General features: G+C 49.9%; 1 protein-coding gene across 6 annotated transcripts in view; it reads left to right on the top strand.

The window, feature by feature from the left end:
- The window catches only part of myo7aa (myosin VIIAa), a 216,788-nt gene that overhangs the window by 37,395 nt on the left and 151,984 nt on the right, over nt 1-27,409 (top strand). For 3 of the 6 annotated variants that reach the window (XR_005463131.1, XM_038817834.1, XM_038817835.1), the window contains exons 1-2: nt 7,871-8,258; nt 24,055-24,168. Coding sequence is in view for 5 of the 6 variants with exons in the window: in XM_038817834.1 (XP_038673762.1) it covers nt 8,151-8,258; nt 24,055-24,168 (222 nt within the window). In the remaining variant the exon portion in view is untranslated. Of the gene's footprint in view, nt 1-4,144; nt 4,211-7,869; nt 8,259-24,054; nt 24,169-27,409 lie in introns of those variants that run through there. The other 3 variants (XM_038817836.1, XM_038817837.1, XM_038817838.1) reach the window with 3 other exon arrangements.

A 27,409-nucleotide genomic window follows, 5' to 3' on the forward strand; every position in this document is an offset into this window, starting at 1 on the left:
AAGCTCCACTAATCGCAAGCAAAAACAGGATGTCCCAGAATTTCAGCCATACTGGTTAGCTGCTTGCCAAGTCCATCAAATGACACCATGGTCTGTGCCCTAGTGCATCCAGGGGAGATGTGGGCCAGTACGTGAAACCAGGGGTGTTTACAGTTTAACTAAATTGACCAAAGGCTGCAGGTTAAAACAAAAACTGCAAGGTTACAGGGACAGGAATGAAAAACAAACACTGAACAAACCAGGATTTAACAAGATCCTGACAGATTGTTTTTAACTTCTCACTATTTTAAAAAGCACCCTGTTCTATTCCTTTTCGTAGGTCCAAACTGCTCGGTTTTACATTTGCTCGGTTTTACATTGCCTAGGTTGGACAACGCTCTCTGCCAAATCATTTTTAATTAAGCAATTGAAATCTATCTCTTCCATCTTCTTGCATTGATGCCAAACAGGTAAATGGAGAGTTTATCAACTGTCAGCGAAGACTGTTTTATATTTTAAAAAACTGACTCCTTTTGCAAGAAGAAAGTTGAGGTGTAACTTAAACAGAAAGGTCTTTAAAATTATGAAGATTTTAATTGGGTGCCTGTAAAGATGTTTCCACTTTGGGGAAACCGCAGGAGACATAGATTGGGTGGGGTGAGGAGGAGAAATGGGGGTGGTAGGGGGGAGGAGAAACGGGGGTGGTTCAATTCAATATAAATAGTTGTGGTGACATACGTGCAGGTTGTAGTCTGGAGCTATGGTACAATTTCTCCTGCCCTGATTTTGGTTGGTGTTTGTTGAAAGGATTTTCAGGTTGACTCTCAACCTGTTTGGCTGCATTATGGACTCTGGCCATCAAATCCACTCGAACCTTTGAGCTCATAGACATAGTCATAGAATATACATGAGACCAGTCAGCCCATCAAGTCTACACCTGCCCTTGGAAAGAGCACCCTATTTAATCCCACCCCCCACCCTAGCCCCATAATCCAGTAACCCCACTTCATCTTTTGGACACTAGGTGGCAATTTAGCATGGCCAAGCCACCTAACCCGCACATCTTTGGACTGAGGGAGGAAGCCGGAGCATCCGGAGGAAACCCACAACGGACACTGGGAGAACATGCAGACTCCACACAGGCAGTCACCCGAGGCCGGAATTGAACCCAGGTCCCTGGTGCTGTGAGGCAGCAGTGCTGACCACTGTGCCACCGTGCTGCCCTTGTTGAGCGGTAAGGCCGTTGCCCACAGTACAGAGGACCTCCTCATTAGTACATGATAGCCACCAGACAACCCAGCCTGGAATATAGGAGAAACCTATTTATCCAGAAAGTTGTTCAGTGCTTTCCTGGGGTCTGGACATCGGCTGGGCTGGTGTTTGTTGCCCTTCACTAATTGCCCTGGAACTGAGTAGCTTGCTAACCATTTTCAAGACCAGTTAAGAGTCAACCATGTTGCTGTGGGTCTGGAGTCCCAAATAGGTCAGACGGGGTAAGGAGAGCACATTTCCTTCACTGGGTGAGCCAGATGGGGTTTTATGATCGTTTTATTCCCACCATTACAGAGACTGGCTTTATAATTCCAGACTTCTTAATCAAATTCAAGTTTCCCCTGCTACTGTGGTGGGGTTTGAACCCAGAATATGAACCTCCTGGATTACGAATCATTACCACTAAGTCTCCCATGAATTTTTTAAAAAATTTATAAATGTTTTAAATTTTAGTGTACCCAATTCATTTTTTCACAATTAAGGGGCAATTTAGCGCGGCCAATCCCCCTATCCTGCACATCTTTGGGTTGTGTAACCCACTCAAACACGGGGAGAATGTGCAAACTCCACACGGACAGTGACCCAGAGCTGGGATCGAACCTGGGACCTTGGCACCGTGAGGTAGCAGTGCTAACCACTGCTCCACCATGCTGCCTCTCTCCTGTGAATATGTGGAATGTGCTTCCCACGGGGGGGGGGGGGGGGGGGGGGGGGGAATCGCTGCAAATAATATAGAATCACAGAATTGTTACAGCGCAAGAAGAGACCAGCGCAGAAACGCTGGTTCTCTGAATGAACATCTCCTCTCCTACTGCCGTTCCCTGCACACACCATCCACTGGCCTTCTCTCCTTAACCCCACACATTCTCCCTTGACAGATAATTCCCCTTTTTGAATGACTAGATTCAACCTGCCTTCACCATGCTCCTCGGGCAGTGCGTTCCAGACCCTAACCACTCATGACATGGATTTATTGAGGGAGAAAAACTCGCCCAACATATACGAAGGAGGAAGTAACAGAAGGACATGTTGATAGGGTCACGTGAAGCAGCATGGTTGGAGGCTTTATGGAGCATAAAGCTAGCATGAAACTTTAAAGGGCCGAATAGCCTCCTCTTGTGCACTTTTGCTCTTGGCTTTTGAAAGCCATCGGTGAAATTTGGAGTTCTTGTGCACCTCCCCAGCCAACACATTAGCGGGTTCAAGATGGATGGCGCTTGGCCTAGTTAGTGAGTCACGTTCTGACGGGGGCAGAATCCACTGATGAAAATGTGGCTCCGGCTGGAAAAAGGCCCTGTCCATCGAAGGTCGGTTCTCCATGATCCCCATGTGAAGTGGTGGGAGGTGGTTCGTAAGGACCATTTGGACCGCATGTTCTGATCGCTGTGCTGCATGCGGCCCCTGTCATTGAGAGGCTGGAGCCTAAAAAGGGACAGACTGCCATTGGCGCAAAAGCAGATCCTGCTGAGCGTCTGTGGGAAACCTGGAGTTAATGAAGTTCGTCAACGAGAGCTTTGTTGCCAGGCGTCTCCATGCCATCCGTGGGACTGATGGAACGGTCTGGAAGTATCTACCCAAATAAATGAGCCAGGCTTGACATTTGTACTGCGTGACTGGAGTGCCATCACCATGGATTATGTGCGTCTTTAATTAGACGGGAAGGAAAAGCTGTTTGAACATTTAACAGAGTAGAGTCGCTCCCATCAATATTCACCTCATGAATGCAGCCTCTGTTTGGGGATGTTGTGTTCAAGCTGAAGCAGAGACATTTATTGGCCGCGCTGAATCTCTAATTGTTCTTTTCAGGACACCGCACTGTAGTTGTTGGTATCCAGTCTGAGGCCCCCCCCCCCCCCCAACACACACACACACAAACTCGAAAGAAAGGCAGGAATTTATCGTGCCTGTCACAACCTTGAATCCCCAAAGTGCTTTACAGCCAATGAATTGCACGTCGCCATCCTGAGGCAGGCAACACGGCCACGACACAGCAAGATCCCGCAAACTGCAATGAGATGACGGCCCAGAAAATCATCTGTGTTTAATATTGTTCGACTGATCGATTTGGCCCAGCAGACATCCCTGGTCTTAAAATTGAGACCTGGGATCCTCTCTGTCCGCCTTTAGTGAGCAGATGGGGTCTTGTTTGAATGTCTTATCTGAACGGCAGCACTTCAGACAGTGCGGCACTCCCTTCAGAATTGCGCAGGGTGTGTCGGCCTAGTTTTTGTGCTCAAATCCTGGAGTGTGACTTGAACCCATGATCTTCAGGTATGGTCATGTGAAGTGCGGTTGTGTTCACGGTTTGTCCTGTGGGCTAATAAAATCTACCAAAAACATAAAACTACAGCCTGACTGAACGTTGTGTCTGTCGCACATCATTACGGGCGGATAAATAAGAGGAAGGATACATTTGGTCTTGAAGAAATTTACTGAGCTGATGCTAAACTTCGAGCATCATGCTGTGAGGCAATATTACACAATTGTTTTGTTCCCTGGAATTTAGAAGGATAAGGTGGGGGGGATTTCATCAAATGTTTCAAGATATTAAGGGAAACTGATAGTTTCTTATCTACCCTATGGCATGTCTAGGACTTGGGAACATAGTCTGAGAACTGGAGCCAGACCTTCTTGGAAGTGAAATTGGAAACATTTCTACACACGAGATCTCTTGTTGAAAGGGTCAAATAGCTTTCCCCTGCTCCCATGTCCTTGGCGAACGGCCATTGTTCAGTTAATGTGAAATTGACGGTTTTTTTTTGGAGTTATTGGGGGTGGGGGGGGGGGGGGTTGGACCACCATGGTCTTAATTGAATTGCAGACCAGGTTTGAGGGGCTGACTAACCTTCTCTTGTCCCTATGTGATATTTATCTTTTTCTTTTTCTCCTTCAGCAGGGTCCCACATGGTGGATGGATGGTGTGGGGATTTGAGGTGGAACGATGGTGATTCTACAGCAGGTAAAGTTGTCTGCAGTACCATTCATGGACGCAAAAAGCTATTGGAAATCTGGGACTCATTTTCTGCCCCCGCCCCCCTCCAAATGTTGCCGAGCCTATGGTGGGGTGAGGGGGGTGATTGTGTCGGTTGGTGGTCAATTGAAATTGTCCGCACTGATTCTTGGTAGGCAGGGGCATTAACGAATGCGGAGCCAAGGTAAGTTGATGTGTGAAGACCCGGATCATCCATGAGCTAATGGACGAGACCCTGCTTCAGGGACTGTGTGGCCTCCTCCCGCTGCCCCTCCTTTACTCCAGTTGTCCATACCTCCTGGCTTTGAAAGGAAAACCTTTGGAAAATGTGGAATGGATTTGAGGATTGCAGCCAAGAACGTTTTGGACTCTCTGGTTCATGTTATGAAACTTGAAATTCATGTTCATACGTGGCAATCACAGCATTTCTTGTGCATATGGCATTATGGGAATACTTTGCAATGATTTTTCTTTTTCCCCCACCTGTCACCACTGTTGGAAGGAGAGAATTTGTATCCATCTTGATGAATTATTTTGTGTGATTTTGCATTTTCCATGTCCTGTCTCAATGTTGTGCTATTTAGAGAGGCAATGTGCCGGTTTTGAGGTATTAATCGGAGTTATGACCAAGGGATTTGAATCCGGAGAAATCGTTCCTACTCACAGAAGCTGGACACTGAATCCCTTTGTTCCAGATTCTATATTGTATCCGGAATACATCGCATGTGGATTCATTTGTATATAGTAATGGAATTTTAAATCTCTTGTACTGACGATTTGTTCAAGTGTAAATGTTCTCATTATTCTTCCTACCTACCCGTTCCACTTTCCGGTTGTTCAACTAATTGGCAAAGTTGCTCAAAGGATTTCTGACATAACCTCTATTGAATATCTCTTCACAGGGAAGTAATTGAAATGAAGGCAACTTTTGGTCACAAATTAGTTAGGGCTGGTGAGCACGGAGGGATCATCAACATGAAATGATCAGTAGCCTTAAAATATACCGCCACAAGAGGGAGCAAGGTGCGAAGCCAAAGAGTCCTGCAAAAGTTTTTGAAACTTCGTCCAAAGTTGTATCTCCTGTCTGTAATTGTGGCACTTATTATTTTAATGGGTTGGGAAGGTTTGCTGCTCAACCTGCCAGTGTGACATCTCAGTGGTGAATTTTCGGCTCTGTATTCGCACAGAGAGTTTAGATCCTGGAGCCTGCCAACTAATGAGAGGGGACGACCACTGAGTCTGTTCGCGGTGATTGGCTGGCCCTCCACTTCAGTCGTTCTAAAGTTTCGCCTTCCAGCCACTATGCAGGTGCACCAATGGCCATTTGGCTAATTGGGCGGCACGGTAGCACAGTGTTTAGCACTGTCGCTTCACAGCTCCAGGGTCCCGGGTTTGATTCCCAGCTTGGGTCACTGTGCGGAGTCTGCACGTTCTCCCCTTGTCTGTGTGGGTTTCCTCTGGGTGCTCCGGTTTCCTCCCACAAGTCCCGAAAGACGTGCTTGTTAGGTGAATTGGACATTCTGAATTCTCCCTGTGTACCCAAACAGGTGCTGGAATGTGGCGACTAGGGGATTTTCACAGTAACTTCATTGCAGTGTTAATGTAAGCCCACTTGTGACAATAAAGATTATTATCATTATTATTATTATGTGCTGGAACATTGAAAGCCTGCTGTGGTAAAATACCAGGACGGACCCCTCCACCTCGCAAAACCCTGGATCGCTCAGCCGGACACTTGGTGTCAGATAAACAAATCAAAGCCTTCAACAGAGTCCAGACTGATACACCCGTGCTCTCTTAGTGGACAAGGTGCTAAACCGAAGTCCACCTTCCCTCACTAGGTGCTGTGTGGTTGTTTCCCCTTGTGGAGGAGTCCAGAAGCAGGGGGCATAGTCTCAGAATCGGGGGTCGCCCGTTTAAGACCGAGATGAGGAGGAATTTCTTCTGAGGGTAGTGACTCTGTGGAATTCTTTACTGTGGAGAGTTGCAGAAGCAGGGTCGTTCGACATGCTCAAAGATGAGATAGACAGATTTTTAATGAGTAAGGAAATCGAGGATTATGGGGAAGGTGGAGTTGAGGATTCTTCTATTCGATCAGTTATAATCTCATTGAATGGTGGAACAGACTGGATGGGCCGACTGGCCTACTTATGATCTCGCGAGTGGACCCCCAGGGGCAGCAAGCTCAGTTCCTTCCTATGGAGGGAGTGCAACAAAGCCTTACTAGGCTGATTCCTGGGATTGTGGGGGGATGGGGGGGACTGTTGTATGAGGAGGGACTAAGCCTGTTACAATGATATTCATTGGAATTTGGAAGACTGAGGGGGGATCTCCTAGAAACTTACAAAATTCCAGAGGATTTGACAGGGTAGAACTAGGGGTCATAGTTTGAGGATAAGGGGTAAACCTTTTAGGACTGAGCTCGGGAGAAATGTCTTCACCCAGAGAGTGGTGAATCTGTGCAATTCACTACCACAAAGTAGTTGAGGCCAAAAAGTTGTGTAATTTCAAGAAGGAGTAGATATAGCTCTTGGGGCTAAAGGGATATGGGGCATCAGGGTATTGACCTTGATGATAATCAGCCATGATTACAATGAATGGTGGAGCAGGTTCGAAGGGCCGAATGGCCTTCTCCCAGTTCTATTTTATATGTATGTATATTGGAGGGATGTGAGGATGGTGCCGGTTAGGGAGCAATGAGCGCACAAAAGTATGCCCATAGACCGCAGCATGACATCATTAGAAGGGAAGTGCATCATGTGATCTAGTCTTGGTTTCACTTTGGCCTATGAGAAGACACAGCACGCACAGCTCTGCTACTGATGACTTCACACCCATGTCTGTGTGCTCTCCTGTGCCTAGTTTAATTAAACTAACTCAACATGTTTGCACAATCCCTAATGAGTGATTGGCATCTTTATTTGGGAAAAAAAAAAACCGACAAGGATTTAGATTTGATTCGAGTTGTCGCAGGACTTTCATAGAATTTACAGTGCAGAAGGAGACCACTCGGCCCATCGAGTCTGCACCGTCCCCCTGAAAGAGCACCCTACCTGAGCCCACACCTCCGCTCTACCCCTGTAACCTCACCTAACCTTTTTTGGTCACTAAGGGCAATTAGCTTGGCCAATCCACCTAACCCGCACATCTTTGGACTGTGGGAGGAAACCGGAGCACCCGGAGGAAACCCACGCAAACATGGGGAGAACGTGCAGACTCTGCACAGACAGTGACCCAAGCCGGGAATTGAATCTGGGACCTTGGCGCTGTGAATCAACAGTGCTAACCACAGAGGGTCAATGGAGGTTAGAGAGAACGGGGGGGGGGGGGGGGGGGGGGTCGATGGGTGAATTTTACCCACCCTTGTGTGAAAGCATGTTGTAGGATAATGGCGTCTGCTGTCTTTTTTTAATCTAGAATCCAATTTATAAAATAAATCTGTTTACTGAGCTGTGGAGTACTGCTGTATCACCTTTAAACCTCTGTGCTGTGTTCATTGTCCTTTTGAGCTGCTATAATACTGAGTGAATCTAATCCTCGGAGCCTGTGTTGCTTCTCTCTGGTAGGTCGTTCATCCCTCAGTGACTGCTTAACGATGTCTGAGCAAAGTTTTTTTATCCTTTGCTGCAGTCCTAAATTGATTTTGACAGTGCTTTGTTCGCGCACGTACAGTGACAGCGCCGAGTGCCTTAATGAGCTGGAAATTGGGGCAAAACTGAGTCACCAATTTGTTCCTTTTTTTGTTTGTCTTAGTTTAACCTTGCGGATTGTGAGGGTTCATTCTCTCTCTCTCTCCCCAAAGTATCTGTGCAGCAAAGGATTTGATGTTGGAGGGGGATATAGTGGTTCTGAATCCAAATACCGGTGATCTGTCACTGTTCTGATTGGTGATGGAGTAGACCCAAGTTTAAGGTATTCTTGCGCAGCCATGGCAACCAGTGGCTTGCATGAAGTGATGGCTGGTTACACGGATGCCGTGGTGGTTGGTGAGGTGGTGAAATCCGTGTGGGATCGAACTGAACGTTCCAACTCTCCGGTAATTCTTTTTGTCTTGTGCTAATGATTCTGGCTTGGTTTGGGAGCTGAGGGCAGGGGGGGGGGGGGGGGGAGCTGACATAGGAGACGCCCAGCATGAGGTGTTGGTAGGCTAGACGTATGAGGAGGGTTGCCCATGCACGTGTTGCCGCAGTGGAAGATTCATGTCCTGTTAATGTAACTGGCCTTTCTCTCCTTGGCTCTATCTCAATACGCACTGTGCTGTGCCTGAGTGTGCTGATAACTTGGGAACTGGAGCACCCCATTCTGCATCCCTGCTTCACCATATCTATGACTGGAGTTATACAGCACAGAATAATGCCATTCAGCCCATCAAGTCTCTTCCTTACGTCACTCTTGTTTGGTCTGGTTCTAAATTTTAATTTCATCGTTCTGGACTCTCCCGACCAGCACCAGAGGAAGTAGCCCTTCTGCCTTCTGTTCTCCGCTCCGAGGTGCCAACGCTCAGCTCGCTCTACCTCCCCACCACCCCTCAATTCGTCCGCTTGTCGTCGCTAAATGATCAGATTGCTAACCTGACATCCCGTACTGGATGGACCGGAGTTTCCTCGACATTGTCGTCTTGGTTGCTGCAGCAAACTCCATTCACTAATTATTAGTGGCGCAGTGGTTAGCACTGCTGCCTCACAGCACCAAGGACCTGGGTTCCATTCCGGCCTTGGGTGACTGCCGGTGTGGAGTTTGTACGTTCTCCCCATGTCTGCGTCGGTTTCCTCGGAAAGTCCAAATGTGCAGGTTGGGTGGATTGGCTGTGATCCATGCCCGTGGTTACGAGGATGGGCAGGGGAGTGGGCCTAGATGGTGTGCTCTTTTGAAGGGTCATTGCAGGCTTGATGGGCCAAATGGCCTCCTTTTCTACTGTAGGGCTTCTCTAGATTTGGACTCCATCACCCTGCCTGATACTGAACTAACCTGTTCGCAACTTTTGATGTGACCTCCTATTCGTGCCATTACGGAGACTGCCTATTTCCACTTTAGTGACTGCCTTGGTTCCTGTACTGTCAAAACGCTTATTCATGCCATTGCTACTTCTGGACCCATTCTGCCCTCTCTGCACTTTCTCGATTTTGCTGCCTGTGTTTTCGCTCGTAGAAAAATCAGGTTCCCCTTTGATCAGGAGAGCCTAGGTCAATGTATAGACTTTAAATTCTCCTTTTTGCTTTCAAACTCCCCACATGGCCTCGGCCCTCCCTATCTCTGTCACCGCCTCCATCTCCACCACTCCCCCCACCCCAGATATCTACGTCCTCAAATTCAGGCCTCCTTGTGCATTCCTGATGCTCCACTATTGGTGGATGTGCTTCTGTTGCCAAGACCATGCCTACACCTCTCTATACCATTGTCCGCATTTAAGATGCTCCTTAAATCTTCCTCTTTGACAAAGCTTTTGGTCACCTGACCTAATATCTCCTTGTATGGCTCAGTCTCGTATCTTGCTCATAATGCTCCTGTGAAGGAGTTTGAGGTGTGTTATTGCATTAAAGATGCTTTACAAACGCAGACTGTCTTTCTTTTAGTGCTGGAGGTAATGATCACGTCAGGCGCTGTTGATTATGGGTCTTAACTTCCTGTAGAGAGCTTAGTGGTGAGTTAATGTCTCCTTTTTATAGCAACTGTGTTTGTGCCTATACCTACTGGACTGTTGTGTTCTGTTGCCTTGTCGTTTCAGTGGTTCGTACAGAACTGCTGATGACTTACTGACAATAATAATTTAATAGTTAACCCGTGGAAGGATAACAGACAGAATGCTATACAGACTAGGTTGCTCTGGAACTACCCAATGTGCGACTGTCGTATTACAACCAACTCGCGACAGACGGATGCCACATGACTGATGTCTGACACCACCTGCTGGTGGGAGGTCGCATTGCTGAATGTGTGCAATATTATTCACCGGCATATCACCACATCTTCCTTCCTTTGGGAGATGTTGATCTTTGTATACTAACATGCACTTTACATACGTGGTTTTATGTATAAACAGATTTAACTAATGCGTCCATAGATATGATATGCCTGCTGGGTGTGTGTCCCTTGTGCGCAGCGCGTTGGGATCACCCGCTGGTCATCTGGGCTCTTGTCGGCTTTTTTGAAGACCGGTTTCCGTGACGGTCGTTTATGTTTTGGCCTTTTTAGAGGCTTGACACCTGGTGTAGGCCATCCTGGAGTCTTCAGCTTCTTCCATTTCTCTGCTCGATGCTGTTGCGATGCTATGTGCTCTCGTGAGGCTCTCTGTTGTGTGGTCTCTGACTTGTCAGTCACATTGTCGATGTCTCGTTTCTTTGTGTCATCGACGGAACTCGTGTCCCTCACTCTCCTTCTCCGCTTCATTTTTTGTTCTTAGTGCCACTTTGCGACCGCTCTGTTTATCTTTTTTATGAGCTATCTTTACCGTGCTTTTCGTCTTTCGTATGGCTCTGGTAGCACCCATCTTGCCACTGGCCTGCGCCATGGAATCAGGGTGTTGTAGGTTGTCTGTAGAGCCTCCTCGTGTTGGCAGGCTTCCGAGGGACTGCAGCACCTTCAGCGACCAGCTACAGAACCTCACCCTCTGGTGTCTGGGATGGATTACCCTCTGGTGTCTGGATTGCCTCACGTTCTGGTATCGGGGTAGGATTAGCATCATCAGCACTGGGCGCTGCCCCTTTATCTTGTGCTTAAACCGCAAGTGATAGCTTCTCATCATTCGATCATGATACACACCTCCTCCTTTTTCAGATAGCCCAGATGGGGACTTGTCCTCATTGTGTATGTACATGCCATCCAGCATTCTGGAACTGCACCCCGATTAGGTATCAACTGTCGTCATGGCGTTGCATACGGATGCAAGTCATGGTTCGTTACTGTCATCGATTATGATGTATGTATCACCCATCGCCGTGGAGCTGCCTACAGATGCCATTATTTGCTCTTCGAACTCTCCTTGCAGTGGAATGGCCTCATGTCTCGGGGAGTCCACTACCGGAACTTCTTCCTGGGGCTTTGATGGTTCCCCGTTTGCTTCTGGAGCGAATTTCTCCAGAATTGGAACAATATTTTCTGTTTTCAGTTAGTTTGGAGCTACGTCAGTTTTGTCTGAGGTGTCATCTCTCCCACAAAACAGCTTCACTAGCGATTCATATTCGTCCTGCTCCGGCTCATCCTCCAAACCTTTGCTTTCTTCATTGTCTTCATAGGATTCATTATCAATCAGCAAAGTCTTCTCCTGTAAAATATGACATTGCGCATGGAATTGTGTTCACACAAAATTCAATCAGTTTCAAAGTCAGCAGCAAGTCTTGCTGCAGAACATTTATTCAACGTTCCCTGCTGCGGAGCTTCTGGAGGATTGAAGAATGAGTTATTTGGGACAGTTTGCATCACCGTTTTGGGAGTGCTCTGACCGTTATACTTCGGCTTCATTTCAATGGTCTTCAATTTGACATTGTTTCATGTCTTCCAGTCGATCTGGCACCCTGTGCGTCCCGTGATTTCTGGTGTGTCACAGAATGAGAATTCCCACTCGTCAGGCCACGATTCCGGCTGATAGGCTTTTGTAATTACTTTGTTTGTAGAATGCTCATTTGTCTCAAACGTAACCTCCAAAGTGAAGCTCATCAGCTGTTCATGCTCTGGACATTAAACGTTCGCATCTTGTAGATGCTTGAATATTGTCTCGGGCTGGCTTAGCACAGGGCTAAAGAGCTGGCTTTTAATGCAGGCCAGCAGCGCGGGTTCAATTCCCGTACCAGCCCCCCCCGAACAGGCGCCGGAATGTGGCGACTAGGGGCTTTCCACAGTAACTTCATTTGAAGCCTACTTGTGACAATAAGCGATTTTTCATTTCATTTTATCATGCTCCTGTATCATGCCACTTAACATAGAACATAGAACAGTACAGCACAGAACAGGCCCTTCGGCCCTCAATGTTGTGCCGAGCCATGATCACCCTACTCAAACCCACGAATCCACCCTATACCCATAACCCAACAACCCCCCCCCTTAACCTTACTTTTATTAGGACACTACGGGCAATTTAGCATGGCCAATCCACCTAACCCGCACATCTTTGGACTGTGGGAGGAAACCGGAGCACCCAGAGGAAACCCACGCACACAGGGGGAGGACGTGCAGACTCCACACAGACAGTGACCCAGCCGGGAATCGAACCTGGGACCCTGGAGCTGTGAAGCATTTATGCTAACCACCATGCTACCCTGCTACCCATGCTACCCTGCTACCTCCTTCTGTACTGTAAGGATTCTACGATTTAACACAGCTTTTTGAAAGTGTTCATTTCCACTCCGCTCAAAAGTTCTTACCCGGAAAGCCAGGATGAAATTTCCTTTGGCTCTTCCAGTGCCTCATTGGATTTGTTACCTTGCACCTGGACCTTCGCTTGCTTCTCATCGAGTGAGTGTGCCAGCATATCTCATTGCAAATCGCACTAACCATCTTTTATTGCATTAAGTCGCCACAGGCTGTAATTTACCAGGTCTGAAGAATCTTTGTTTCTGTTTCCCTTCCCCTCTTTCTCCCCCCCCCCCCCCACCTCCCACAATGCCCCTGCAGCAAGGCTGGACTGCTGACCATCTCCTCTTCTCTGCGCCCCCTCCCCCGAGTCCAGCTCCTACACACTTATCACCTATGTTGGATATTTCTCCTCGCCACGGCTTGTCCAAGACTTTAGAACCTGGCTGGACCTTTTTGAACCTACCTGGATGATGATGGCTAGTGCTGTTTTTTTCCCCCACAAAAAATGGGGGGGGGGGGGGGGGGGTGCAAACTTGCTTACCTTCAGCTGAGCTGCCTATGATGGTAGGCCCCAGAAGGGAGCTGCACGGCACAGGTTTTGCCCTGCCTGAGTTGAAAGGTTGGAAATGATGGGACCCCCTGGCTTTCCGGGTAAGAACTTTTGAGCGGAGTGGAAATGTAACGTTCCGGAACCGAACACCTCGCTGTTGTAAAATGTTCTTGTTCTGTAACGTTGGTCCATTTGCCAATCGGTGTCCTTCTGCTCTCAAACACTTTCAAAAAGCTGTGTTAAATCGTAGAATCCTTACAGTACAGAAGGAGGCCATTTGGCCCATCGAGTCTGCATCGATCCTCCAAAACAGCACCCTGCCTAGGGCCATAACCCCTGCCCTACCTCTGTAACCCTATCTAACATTTTGACACTAAGGGGCAATTTAGCACAGCCAATCCAGGTAACCTGCACACCTTTAGATCGGCGCACCCGGAGGAAACCCACGCAGACACCGGGAGTTCAGACTCCGTACAGTCATCCAAGGCCGGAGTCAAACCCGGCCCCCTGGCGCTGTGAGGCAGCAGTGCTAACTGCTGTGCCCCCGAGTTTTACTCCCTCACCCACCCCTTGTCTCCATCAAACCCGATGTGTGTATGGTAGTCCTTTTAAGGGAAAGCAGTGTGCCATTTCAGTCTAGGTGTTTGGCAGGGCAATGGTTAATGTAGGACTGGAGAACATGGTTAAGATGTGGAGAGTTATGTGATCGAAGACTGTCATAAGAGTCTGGATGGATCAGACATGGAGGTAACACCCATGCAGAGCAGTACCTTGGATATGTATGCAGTTGTGGGTTAACAATAAATACTTTATGTTTAAACATGCAAGTCTATGATCTCATGCGGCAGAAAGCAACCTTTACAACTGTCCATTTTTTTTTGGCGATGGGAGGTGTCATGATATGCAGACATGCAGCTAATGATATGCAGACATGCAGCTAATGATATGCAGACATGCAGCTAATGAACACAGAGAACAGGGCATGACCAATGAGCAGGCAGGACACTCGGGTGGTGTCTCACTATAAAAGGCACGAGGCGCTCACACTCCGCCTCTTTCCACTGATGAACATCTACAGAGTGGGTCAGGGTGTGTGTACAGAATCACACCTCCAGCACGTGGCTAAGAGCTAGTCTGCTTCAGTCAGACAGAGTAACCACACTTGGGTTAGCAGAGAGTCGAACTCATAGAGAACTGTGCTAACTGTGCTACTGGTTCAATAAATCAGATTGAACTAACTTCAAGGTCTGGGAGTATTTTTTGGTTAAAGTTGCAGCCCGTGTTATCCCAGAGTACATAACACAACAGGAGGAGCTTAAATATTGCAGTGTCGGGGCCTTGAGCAAGTCATGGGGCATTCTTAATCCATGAGTGGGAGATTTTGTTGTTCTTCCACGGGCTGTGGGCATTGCTGGCACGGCAGGCATTCATTACACCACCCTAATTACCCCTGAACTAAGTGGCTTGCCACACCATTTCAGAGTCCTGTCTGGATTGGGGTGGTGGCTAGACTATGCAAAAATGGCAGATTTCCTTAAAGTTTTTATGACAATTGGCAGTGGTTTCATGGTTACTGTTACTGAAGCTCGCATTTCAATTCCAGATTTATTAATTAAATTTAAATTCCACCAGTTGCCACAGTGGGATTTGAACCCACATCCCCAAAGCATTCGCCTGAGCTTCTGGATGACTAGCCCAATGATGCTACCATACTGCCACAACCTCCTGCGTCCATACGGATGCTATCTCGGTGGGGGTACAATCTCGAGTCACCAACTATAGACACAATCCTGGAGTTTTACCTAATTGCCAACTGGGCTGCCCCAGTCAAACCACTTTCTCCACTCCAGTCTCTGACATTTTGCTGACTGTGAACACCTTCTTTTTGACGAAAGTTGGGAGATGGGGTTGAATTTGTACACTTACTTGCGTGACACATGATTATTTTTCCCCTGGATCTACAATTCCTGGACATTCCAGACCAATGTTATGAGGAAAGATTGGACAGACGAAGCTTGTATCTGCTAGAGTTTTAAAGATTGCAACATACAGGATTCTGAGGGGCCTTGACAGGGTGGAGGATATGGGAGAGGATGTTTCCTCTTATGGGAGCATCTAGTATTAATAGGCCACTGTTTTTTAAAAACAAATAAATAATGGGTTGCCCATTTAAAACTGATGAAGCGAATTTCTTTTTTTAAAAAAAATTTTTATTAAGATTTTTACAAAATATAAACATCACAACAATATTAACAGAACAATGGCGGTAAAAACCCAAGAACAACACCCACCCAACTTCAAAAGCAACTACAAACAAAAAGAAACACCCAAACAACAAAAGGGAAAGAGATAACACCCGCCACATCCCACAAACCCATGTACACAGTTCTCCCTCCCACCGAACCAAACCTCCCCTTCCCCCCCCCGGGTTGCTGCTGCTGCCAGCCTATTTCCCTACCGTTCCGCCAGGAAGTCCAGGAAAGGCTGCCACCGCCTAAAGAACCCCTGTACTGATCCCCTCCGGGCACATTATACCTTCTCCAATTTGATGAACCCCGTCATATCATTGATCCAGGCCTCCACGCTTGGGGGCCTCGCATCCTTCCATTGGAGCAAGATCCTTCGCCGGGCTACTAGGGACGCAAAGGCCAGAACACCGGCCTCTTTTGCCTCCTCCACTCCCGGCTCCACTGCAACCCCAAAAAATTGCGAGTTCCCAACCTGGCTTGACCCTGGATCCCACCACCCTCGACACCGTCCTTGCTACCCCCTTCCAAAACTCCCCCAGCGCTGGGCACGCCCAAAACATATGGGCGTGGTTCGCTGGGCTCCCCGATGAAGCGAATTTCTGAGAGACGTTTGCAACTCTCTTCCTCAAAATGCAGTGGAAACGGGGTCTTTGAATATTTTCACGGCAGAGCTGGATAGATTCTTGGTAAACAAAATGTATTTTATTATAAACATGTATCAAAACAGGTTACAACAAATTAACACCCTGGGAAACCTACTTCCCGGCAATCCACTATACAGCCTGTACAAATGCTTTCCCCTTTTTCACCCCCCGCGACGTACAGCCCCTCAAACATGGTCACAAACATTCCCCTACTTTTCCTCAAACCCCCCTGAAGAGCCCCTTAACTCATACTTTTATCTTCTCTAATCGCAGGAAGTCGTACAGGTCACCCAACCAAGCCGCTACGCCCGGTGGCGATGCCGACCGCCACTCCAGCAAAATTCACCGTCGTGCAATCAGAGAGGCGAAGGCCAAGACATCGGCCTCCTCCTCTCCATGAGCTCCGGCTTCTCTGAGACCCCAAATATCGCCACCAAAAGTTCCGGGTTCATCGCCTCCTCCACTATCCTGGCTAACACACCCGCCCAGAATCTTCCCAATTTTCGTAACCCCAAAACATATGCACGTGATTGGCTGGCCCCCGCCCACACCTCTCGCATTCATCTGTTACCCCCTGATGAACCCACTCATTCTCGCCCGAGTCACATACACCCTATGCACCACCTTGAACTGTATCAGGCACAGGAGGAGGTCCTGTTTGCCCTACGCAGTGCCTCACACCATACTCCCCAATTGATCTCCCCTTCCCATTTCTCCTTGATCTTCACCACCTGCTCGCCTCCCTGCTCCCCCAGCCACTTGTATACCCCCCCCCCCCCCTTTCTTCCCTCCCCTTCCACATCCGGAAGCAGCAGTCGTCCCAGCAGGGTGTATCCTGGGAACCCCCTCCAGACATTTCCCTCAATCCCTAACCTGCAAATACTGGAACCCACTCGGCAGCTCTACCCTCTCCCTTAGCTCCTCCAGACTGGCGAACCCAGGTAGATGGGAAGTTACAATCAGATCTTATTGAATGCCGGAGCTGGTTTGAAGGGCCGAGTGGCCTACTCTTAGTTGCGCGCTGGATGGCTGGCAACCCATTGATGTAAGGCTGTTGTACAGGAAATCCTATCCACCAATCCTCCTGACCCGTGACAGATAGGCAGGTTTATGGTCTAATTTGTGCTGTATCTTGTTACAGTGAATCATCAACTTGAATTCAGAGATCCATATACAACCTCGGTCGAGGGGCCGTGGAGATGGGACTGGGTTAAGCTAATAAATTTCTCATGACCTGTTCTGGTGTGTTGGGCTTGTGATATGTGACAGGGCAGCCTGAGGTCAGCCGCAGCACATTAGCATATAGATCGAAAGATCGAATGGGATGTCTTCTGACCTCCCGAGGTAGAGAATATTCTTTTCCCTCATAAATGATAGGATTTGTGAGACCTGCCTTTTGCAGTGAGCGAGTGGTTTATTGTCTATGACGATCCAGGGCCTGAGGCAATTAAACGATGCTGCTGAGTTAATAACATTGCTGCGAGGAATATTTATTGACGTTTTGAGAGTTTAATATTGAATGGTGAGTGTGTGTGTGGGTGGGGTGCCGTGTCATTAGTGAGACTGTGCTTGGTGACCCACGCAAACACTTCAATTTCTGGTTTAAATTTCCATTTGATGATCTGTTTGTCGAAGCTGCTGCTTTGAGGTAATATTGTGCCCTGATTTTGCTGCTGATGAGGATCTATCGGAGGCAGTTTCCTATCCGCATAATTCCTTTCATAATCATTTCTTCTGATGCTTTTTTGTGTTTGGAGTTCAAAATGGTACTTTGGTGCAAAATGTTCCGTTGCGACAACATCGGGCAAAATCCTCGTTCCTTGAGCAATTTTTCACATGATGTCTGATGGTATTATTTAGTGACTTTGGAGGAATACAAGCTCCTCCTCGAAATCATGGGATCCTTTTTATACTCTTGGCGAACTGATAGAAGTTTATAGAATCCCATTCGGCCCATCGAGTCTACACCGACACTCTGAAAGAGCATTCCGTCCAAGCCCACTCCCCCCGCCCTGTCCCTGGAATCCCACATAACCTTTGGATACACTAAGGGGAAATTAATCATGGCCAATTAATCGTGGCCAATCCACCTAACCTGCACATCTTTGGACTGTGGGAGGAAACTCAGGCAGACACGGACCAAGTGACAAACTCCCCAAACACAGTCCCCCAAGGTGGGATTTGAACTCTGGTCCCTGGCGCTGTGACCACACCCCCCTGCCGAGGGCCGCCTGCTTTTTGGTGGCCCGCTGTGCCCTCCACAACCTGGCCCAGCAGCGGGGCAACATGCTGGAGGTAGAGGCGGAGGGATATGTGGCCTCGTCTTGAGGAAAGACTGGAGGACGAGTCCGGGGAGAAGCCATGGCAGCAGCCGGTGGATGGAGGACGGGTGGCAGTGAGGTTCCAGCATGTCCCAGGGAGGGCCCCCCTCGCCTGCTTTTCAGAGTGATGGCTAGGGGCGGTGGGGGGAACCACGACCACTGTCTGGGGTGCTGGGGATGGAGGAGACCGGAGGGCACCAGGGGGTGGGGTGGGGGGTGCAGTGCAGAATAATGTGACAGGGGCTTCACAGATGTTGGGTGAAATGTGTTTTAACTGTGTCCAATCAAAACTGTCTCTAAACCCTAACTACTGATGGTGCTGCGCCGCCCCCCCTCCCTCTCCCCCAGTGCTCTGTGACCCTCTGCCTTCTTAGGCCCCCCCTGTGCTCTGCCACTACGTCTAGGTGTGTCCCTAGGATACACATCAGTGGTGGAGGCAGCCTGCTGCTTTCCATGACCTGTGGCCTTTCATGCCCCAGCATGTGTCCTCCAAGGACTTGGGCCTCAGGACCCAGGCCCACTTGCCGGTGGCACATGCTTTGCAATGCCACACTGTTCCATTCGGTGACCTCGGTGTGCCAGGCTAAGAAGTGGGGAACTTGAGAGAGCTGGTTCCAACATCTCCCTGTTGGAAGGCTCCAAGCCAACCTCTGGCACTCCCTCCTCCCGGGCGGTGCCCGTACAGCCCTGGGGGCCTCTTGGGTTGCGGGGGCAGCTGGAGTGAGCTCCAGAGGTCCCTGTGTCATCTGGCTCAGCCAGTCAAGGGGGGGCTCCTCATAATCTGCACCATGGTGCTAACGCCCTCAGTGATGTTCCTCGGTGACTCGGACACGCTCTGGAATGCCTTGGCAATGTCCACCTGTGTCTGGGACACTGATTTCAGGGACTCGGACACGCTCTGGGGTATAGCGGCAATGTGCACCTGAGACTAGGACGTGCTCCGCGGTGCTTTGGCAAGGTCCACATGCATCTGGGTCATGTCCCCCAGTGATTGGGACATGCTGTTGAGGCGCTCTGCCATGGCCGTCACAGACTGAGCCATGCATGGACACCACCACCCATGATGCTGATGTCATGCACTCGGCTCTCCACTACGGTCGCCACCCTAGCAGTGTTGGCCTCAGTGCCACGCATTGCCAGCATCATCTCCTGCACCCAGAGCCTTTGGAACACGTTCAATTAGCTAAGGACCCCCTGGAGTGTTGCTGATATCCCCTCCTGAATCTCACGGCCACACACTAGCAGCTGCATCAACTCTGGGACAACCTTGTTCAGAGGCTCGGCACCTGACCGGGAACGAGCTGGGTCCTGGGATCTATATATTGAATATAGAATTTACAGTGCAGAAGGAGGCCATTCGACCCACCGGCTCTTGGAAAGAGCACCCTACTTAAGCCCACGCATCCACCCTATCCCCATAACCCAGTAACCCCACCAAACCTTTTTGGACATGAAGGGCAATTTAGCATGGCCAATCCACCTAACCTGCACATCTTTGGACTGCGGGAGGAAACCGGAGAAAACCCAGGCAGACACTGGGAGAACGTGCAGACTCTGCACATAGTGACCCCAGCCAGGAATTGAACCTGGGACCCTGAGCTGTGAAGTAACAGTGCTGACCACTGTGCTGCCAGACCTCCGATCACCATCCGGCACCATCAGACGGGGATCCTGTGGGAGAATGGACATGTGGTCACATGCAAAACTCACTTGGGATAGGGCATTGAGTGGGGGCCGATGGATTCTCACCTCCTGCGGCCCAGGCTAATCTCCATGTCGTGACCGCTCTGTCCTCGGTCACCCCTGTGACCTCCAGAGCCCATTCCTCATAGGGAGTGAGGACTCTGATGCCTAGTACCCGCCGTCCATCTGGGCCCTTTTCCATCTGTAGCGTGCCAACCTCTCCCGTGGGGACAAAGAGGGCATTTAGTCACACGGAACATGCATCATGTGGGACGGGCACTAAGGTGGGAGGCAGGCATGGGCACCACATGGGATGGGCGAGTTGTACTGGGGCACAGGTGCGGTATTGTGTTGGGAGGGAGGTGTGTGCGGTGCCAACTGCTGGCTCGTTGGGGAGGTATGGGGGTGGTAGGTGGGACCGGTGCCAAGGGGCCGATGCGGTGGAGGTCGTTGAGCTTCTTGTGGCGCTGCGTGTCGGCCCTCCTGGCCACACACTCTCTGCCTCCCAGGCGGCACTAGCTGCCCTGTGGCTGCCCCTCCGACCCCCTCTGGGGAACAGGGTGTCCCGTTGAGTCCACCATGAGCCCACCGGCAGTCTGGCCAGGTCGGCATCACCAAAATGTGGAGAGGGTGTGCGTGGCTGCGTGCTGCCTGGGATTTGCTCAGAGGGAGTGTGAAGAGCTACTCCCCCCTCCCCCCCCGTTAATGGGGTACGGCCAGGCCAATCAACTGGCGGGACAGCCATTTCTGCCGTGAAGCCCGTGAGGGATCATAACCGGCCCTAATTGACATTAGATACCGGTCGCGGTCTCGCTGGTTCTGCCGTCGGGTAGCACCCGGCAAATCCCACTCACTACCACACTTGGTGCTTTTCCCATTAAATTGTGGACGGTTGTGGAGAGATTGCAGAGTAAAGCTTTCTCTCATGGGTACACAGTGTTTCATCCTCGCCCTCTCCCAAGCACATGACTTCCAATGTTACTGATACGTGGCCTACACCATTCATTAGATTAGCTATTCAATAGACCCATTGCACAACGTAAACCAGGGCAAGCAGTGTATGAATGAGGCATGTCATTGTCTCCCATGTTTTCCAATTGAGGGGCAATTAAGCGTGGCAAATCCACCTACCCTGCACATCTTTGGGTTGTGGGGGTGCAACCCACGCAAACACTGGGAGAATGTGCAAACTCCACACTGACAGTGACCCAGAGCCGGGATCGAACCTGGGACCTCAACACCGTGAGGCAGCAGTGCTAACCACTGCGCCACCGTGCTGCCCTGTCTCCCATTCATAAAGATGAAGATGGCCAATGTGTCAGTCTGTGAATTGGGGCGATTTAGTTTTTGGAGGGAGGAGATGTAGCTGCCAACTTTCTGCGTAAGGTTGACTTATGACCATATGCTGTATGTCCACTTGATCACACAACGTCTTCCAGCATCAGCAAGTTCAGTCTCTGCGCGCATGAGTAGGTTACAGATGTTCGGTATCGCATTAAAGTTTAATGTTGGGCAGTGAATTCTCGGCCGCAATTCCCAACAGGTGTCTCGCAATCCCTCCTTGGAGCATGGCCATTTGCTCAAACAGTCGGCCAATCAAAAGAGCCAAATGGGCCTTCGGCATCATGTGACCAGCAGCATCGGGCTTGCTCATCAAATTGAGAGGAACTGAAGACCGTATGGCTGCTACAAGACTCCATAAATGATTCACAGCTCTTGTAGTTAGCAATGGATCACTCCCTCGCACTTCATGGGCTCTTCGCCCATCCCTTCCCTTCCCCCTCCCAGATGGTAATAGCGGTTTTAAGGGTTGTTGGGATCATGATCATGCATTAATGCATGAATGTTTTCTCTCTCACATTGTCTAGTGGATTAATGAATACCTGTTGCAGCTCGACGGAGCCTGGTTTATAAGTCACCAAGCTGTTTCTGCCAGAGGAGTGCATTTGTTTTTTAAAAAAAAACTCAGTATCAATGTGAGAGGGTGTCACATGAACAGAAATTGGGCTGCGGGAAAACGCAAGTCACATTGGCGTTTGGCTGGGGTGTTCCAAAGTCTGACTCTTGTTCAAGGCCAAGTACGTTTCCTCTGGGAATGTTAATCCACAATATGGCCTGATGTATGGAAAGATCGCATTCCACTCTTGTTACATACAAGTACAACTCTGGGTGGATCGAGCTTCTCGTGTGCACCACAAGAAGGTTGCTTGGTTTCTGGATTTCCCTTCGACTGAGCTGGAGTCCATTGCCTCGCGGCTGCAATCTGTCGACTTCGTCGATTTGCCGGGTTGTGTGAGGCGTGCTGTGGATGTGTGAGAGGGGCGGAGGGTCCATTGGCGTTTTTGGAACATGTACGCACGCAGAGGGGTCGATGGTGACGTGTATCAGAAAGACGAAGGAAAATGGGCATTGCTGCGCAATGTCAACCAGGTGTTCAAATACCAACACACACTCCTTCCGGTAAGCACTGACTGTGCAGGAGATCCGAATCTGCTTCAGCTTCCGGTGATCGATCATTCATGTCCCAGTGTTTGTAGACCACAAAGTTTCTCGTTGTGCTCTCGTGTAGGGTTTAAAAAGAAAATAAAAGAGCAGCTCAAACCTTGCCAAAGTTCTCCAAATTTAAAATCGATAAAGTGTCTCCTTTCTCTACCACCCCAAGCCCCCCCCCGCCTCATCGTGGCGATGACTATAGGCGTGCTGCAAACGTGAGGCGTGTCTCTGTATTCTGCCAATATGCACCAAGTAGTGATGCTATCTGTGCCCCTTCGGCAGTGTCCCATATCCCACTCATTATCACTTTGAGCCGAGCCCACTCTTGACCCGATATTTAGAGAGGAATATTGAAAATTCCGAAGGATTCTGGGAAGGTTGGGAAAGCAGAGCGAGAATTAACAATATCGAGGGCCGAAGGGCCCGTACTGCGCTGTTATGTTCTATGTAATAAGAGGAAACCCTTATCGATGATTTTTCAGTCATTCCCGACTTCAGACCTGGCACTTTGAATCATACACTTGGTAAAAGATCAACTTGGCCCCACTTCACTTTTCCTTTTGTGCAAAGACGTGATGGTGATGTGGGAACGTTCCTTGTCAATCGACCCCCCCCCACCCCAATCGTGTGTTGGAGAGGGTTAATATTGAGGCCATAATGTTTAACAATGTTCAGAGCTAATTATAATTAAGTTTCTTGAGAGTGCTTTACTCTAGATTATTGTTTGTTTTAATTGTTGCTCAGCACTGCCAATCAGTGCCATTTTAGCACTCTGACTTCATAGCATGGAGCATTTGTGTGGGAAAAGAATGTGTGTGAGAAGCAATGTCAGGGTTGTTGCACACTGCAACACAAAATGCCCACCCGCTCATTCTAACCCTTCATCGGCTCTCTCGCTTGCACGCGCCCTTATCCCCACACAACTGGGGCTGTTTAGCACAGGGCTAAATTGCTGGCTTTGCAAGCAGGCCAGCAGCACAGTTCGATTCCCGTAACGGCCTCCCCGAACAGGCGCTGGAATGTGGCGACTAGGGGCTTTTCACACTAACTTCATTTGAAGCCTACTCGTGACAATAAGCGATTTTCATTTCATTTTCATTTCACAACTTATCTATTCTTTGGTGGGATGTGGGTGTTGTCCAGCCCTTGAACAGAGTGGCTTGTTGGACCATTTCTGAGGGGTAGTTAAGAGTCGCATGTAGGCCAGACCAGGTAAAGATGGCAAACTCCCTACCCTGAACAACATTAATGAACCAGATGTGTTTTTATGCCATTAGTAGGTCCATTGGCGAAATGTTCCCGGAAAGGAGCAAACATTTATGTCGGGCGGGAAATCGGCAGCGAGCTCGCCGACGGCAGTGGTGGCTTTTCCTGTGCAGTAGTTAGTGCCAATAGTTTTCATCCGCTGGCTTCAAACTACATGGAGCACCCTACCTAGGCCCACTCTCCATGCCCTATTCCCGTAACCCCATCTAACCGTTGGGCAATAAGGGGCAATTTAGCATGGCCAATCCATCTAGTGAAGTTAATGTTGCAGGTTCAATAAGAAATAAATCTTCCTGCAGTAACACGAGCTGATCCTGAGCTATCTGTCTCTCCTCAGGGGGATTATGTCTGGTTGGATCTGAAGACTGGACGTGAGTTTGAAGTTCCCATCGGAGCAGTGGTGAAACTCTGCGACTCTGGCCAAATTCAGGTGGTGGACGATGAAGGCAATGTGAGTATTTTGCTGTCTAGTTATTGCTGCATCATTCTACCTTGTCTAGCTGATTGGGAGAAACACTTTGTCCTGTTTGTTCGGGCAATCCAGAACAAGGACTGGGCGGCACGGTAGCACAGTGGTTAGCACAATTGCTTCACAGTTCCAGGGTCCAAGTATCGAATCCTGCTTGGGCCACTGTCTGTGCGGAGTCTGCACGTTCTCCCCGTGTCTGCGTGAGTTTCCTCCGGGTGCTCTGGTTTCCTCCCACAAGTTTCAAAAGACTTGCTTTTTTTTAAAATAATTTTTATTGAAAGAATTTTTTACATGAAGATATTTACCCCAACTAACTATAGAATATTACAAAATATTCCCTCTTAACAAATATCCCCCCCCGAACTCGCGCGCGCGTTGTCCCTCCCCCCCCCCCCCCCCAAAAAACAACAAAGCAACAATCAACATCAAACATGAACTGCGAGCAAATTTGCCCGCATTTCAACCGTAAATAACCCACCACAACCGTTGTTGCCACCCCCCCCCCCCCGGGTTGCTGCTGCTGCGACCTCTGTACCCTATCTCTGAGCCAAAAGTCGAGGAAAGGCTGCCACCGCCTGAAGAACCCTTGTACCGACCCTCTCAGGGCGAATTTGACCCTTTCCAACTGAATAAAGCTTGCCATGTCATTCATCCAAGTTTCCACGCTTGGAGGCCTCGCGTCCTTCCACTGTATTAGTATCCTTCTTCGAGCAACTAGGGACGCAAAGGCCAGTACTCCGGCCTCTCTCGCCTCCTGTACCCCCGGCTCCACCCCAACCCCAAAGATCGCAAGTCCCCATCCTGGTTTGACCCTGGATCCCACCACCCTCGACACCGTCCTTGCCACCCCCTTCCAGAACTCCTCCAGTGCCGGACATGCCCAAAACATATGGACATGGTTCGCTGGACTTCCCGAACACCTGACACATCTGTCCTCACCCCCAAAGAACCGACTCATCCTTGTCCCCGTCATATGGGCTCTATGTAGCACCTTAAATTGAATGAGGCTAAGCCTCGCACACGAGGAGGAAGAATTAACCCTCTCCAGGGCATCAGCCCATGTCCCATCCTCTATCTGTTCTCCCAGCTCCCCCTCCCACTTGGCTTTCAGCTCCTCTACTGATGCCTCCTCCGCCTCCTGCATTACTTTGTAGATGTCCGATATCCTCCCCCCTCCGACCCAGACCCCCGAGAGCACCCTATCACTCGCCCCCCTACTGGGGAGCAAGGGAAACCCTTCCACCTGGCGTCTAGCAAATGTCTTCACCTGCAAATGTCTAAACATGTTTCCCGGGGGGAGCCCGAATTTCTCCTCCAGCTCTCTCAGGCTCGCAAACCTCCCATCTACAAACAGATCCTTCAGCTGCCTGATGCCCACCCTGTGCCAGCTCTGAAATCCCCCGTCCATGTTCCCCGGGATGAATCTATGGTTCCCTCTTAACGGTGCCTCCATCAGGCCTCCCACTTCCCCCCTGTGTCGCCTCCACTGCCCCCAGATCTTGAGGGTGGCCGCCACCACCGGGCTCGTGGTGTACCTCGTGGGAGGGAGCGGCCATGGCGCCGTTACTAGGGCCCCCAGGCTTATGTTGCCACAGGACGCCCTCTCCATTCGTTTCCAAGCTGCCCCCTCCCCTTCCATCATCCACTTGCGCACCATCGATACATTTGCCGCCCAGTAATACCCCGAGAGATTGGGTAGTGCCAGCCCTCCACTATCCCTACTCCGCTCCAAGAAGACCCTCCTCACCCTTGGGGTGCCGTGCGTCCACACGTAGCTCATGATGCTACCCGTCACCTTTTTGAAGAAGGCCCTAGGGAGGAAGATGGGCAAGCACTGAAATAAAAACAAAACCTCGGGAGGACCGTCATTTTAACGGACTGCACTCTGCCCGCCAGCGACAGCGGCACCATGTCCCACCTTTTAAATTCCTCCTCCATCTGTTCCACCAGCCTGGAGAAGTTCAGCTTGTGGAGAGTCCCCCAGTTCCTTGCCACCTGCACCCCTAAATATCTAAAACTCTTTCCTGCTCTCTTAAACGGGAGTCTCCCGATTCCCTCTTCCTGGTCCCCTGGGTGTATCACAAATACCTCACTCTTGCCCAAGTTTAGCTTGTACCCCGAAAAGTCCCCAAATTCTGCTAGCAGTTCCATCACCTCCGGCATTCCCCCTTCTGGGTCTGCCACGTATAGCAGCAGGTCGTCCGCGTATAGCGATACCCGGTGCTCCTCCCCGCCCCTTGTCAGCCCTCTCCACCCCCCTGAGCCCCTCAGTGCCATCGCCAATGGTTCAATTGCCAGTGCGAAGAGCAGGGGGGACAAGGGGCACCCCTGTCTGGTCCCCCGGTGGAGCCCAAAATACTCTGATCTCCTACCATTCGTCACTACACTTGCCGTCGGGGCCGAATAGAGCAGCTTCACCCATTTAATAAATCCCTCCCCAAATCCAAACCGTTCCAGCGTCTCCCACAGGTACTTCCACTCCACCCTATCAAATGCTTTCTCCGCGTCCAATGCCACCACTATCTCCGCCTCACCCTCCACTGCCGGCATCATGATGACGTTTAGCAGTCTCCGCACGTTCGTATTAAGCTGCCGCCCTTTCACAAAACCCGTCTGGTCCTCGTGTATCACCCCTGGCACACAATCCTCTATCCTGGTAGCCAGGATCTTTGCCAGCAACTTGGCGTCCACATTCAGGAGCGAGATAGGCCTATATGACCCACACTGCACGGGGTCCTTGTCCCGCTTCAAGATCAGAGAGATCAGTGCCTGCGACATTGTCGGGGGCAGAGCCCCCCCCTCCCATGCCTCGTTGAAGGCTCGTACCAGCACAGGGCCCACCAAATCCGCATATTTTTTGTAAAATTCCACCGGGAACCCGTCTGGCCCCGGCGCCTTCCCCGTCTGCATATGCCCAATCCCCTTGACTAGCTCCTCTAACCCTATCGGCGCCCCCAGCCCCTCTACCAGCTCCTCTTGGACCTTGGGGAACCTCAATTTGTTCAAGAAGCCCTCCATCCCCCCTCCCCTCGTCGGCGGCTGTGACCGATACAGCTCCTTATAGAAGTCTCTGAAGACCCCATTTACTTCTGGCCCCTTCTGCACTACGTTCCCACCCCTCTCCCTCACTCCCCCAATTTCTCTAGCCGCATCCCGCTTGCGGAGCTGATGCGCCAACATCCTACTCGCCTTCTCCCCATATTCATAAATCGCGCCCTGCGCC

Source organism: Scyliorhinus canicula, chromosome 14 (assembly GCF_902713615.1).
Source record: "Scyliorhinus canicula chromosome 14, sScyCan1.1, whole genome shotgun sequence".
Lineage (NCBI taxonomy): Eukaryota > Metazoa > Chordata > Chondrichthyes > Carcharhiniformes > Scyliorhinidae > Scyliorhinus > Scyliorhinus canicula.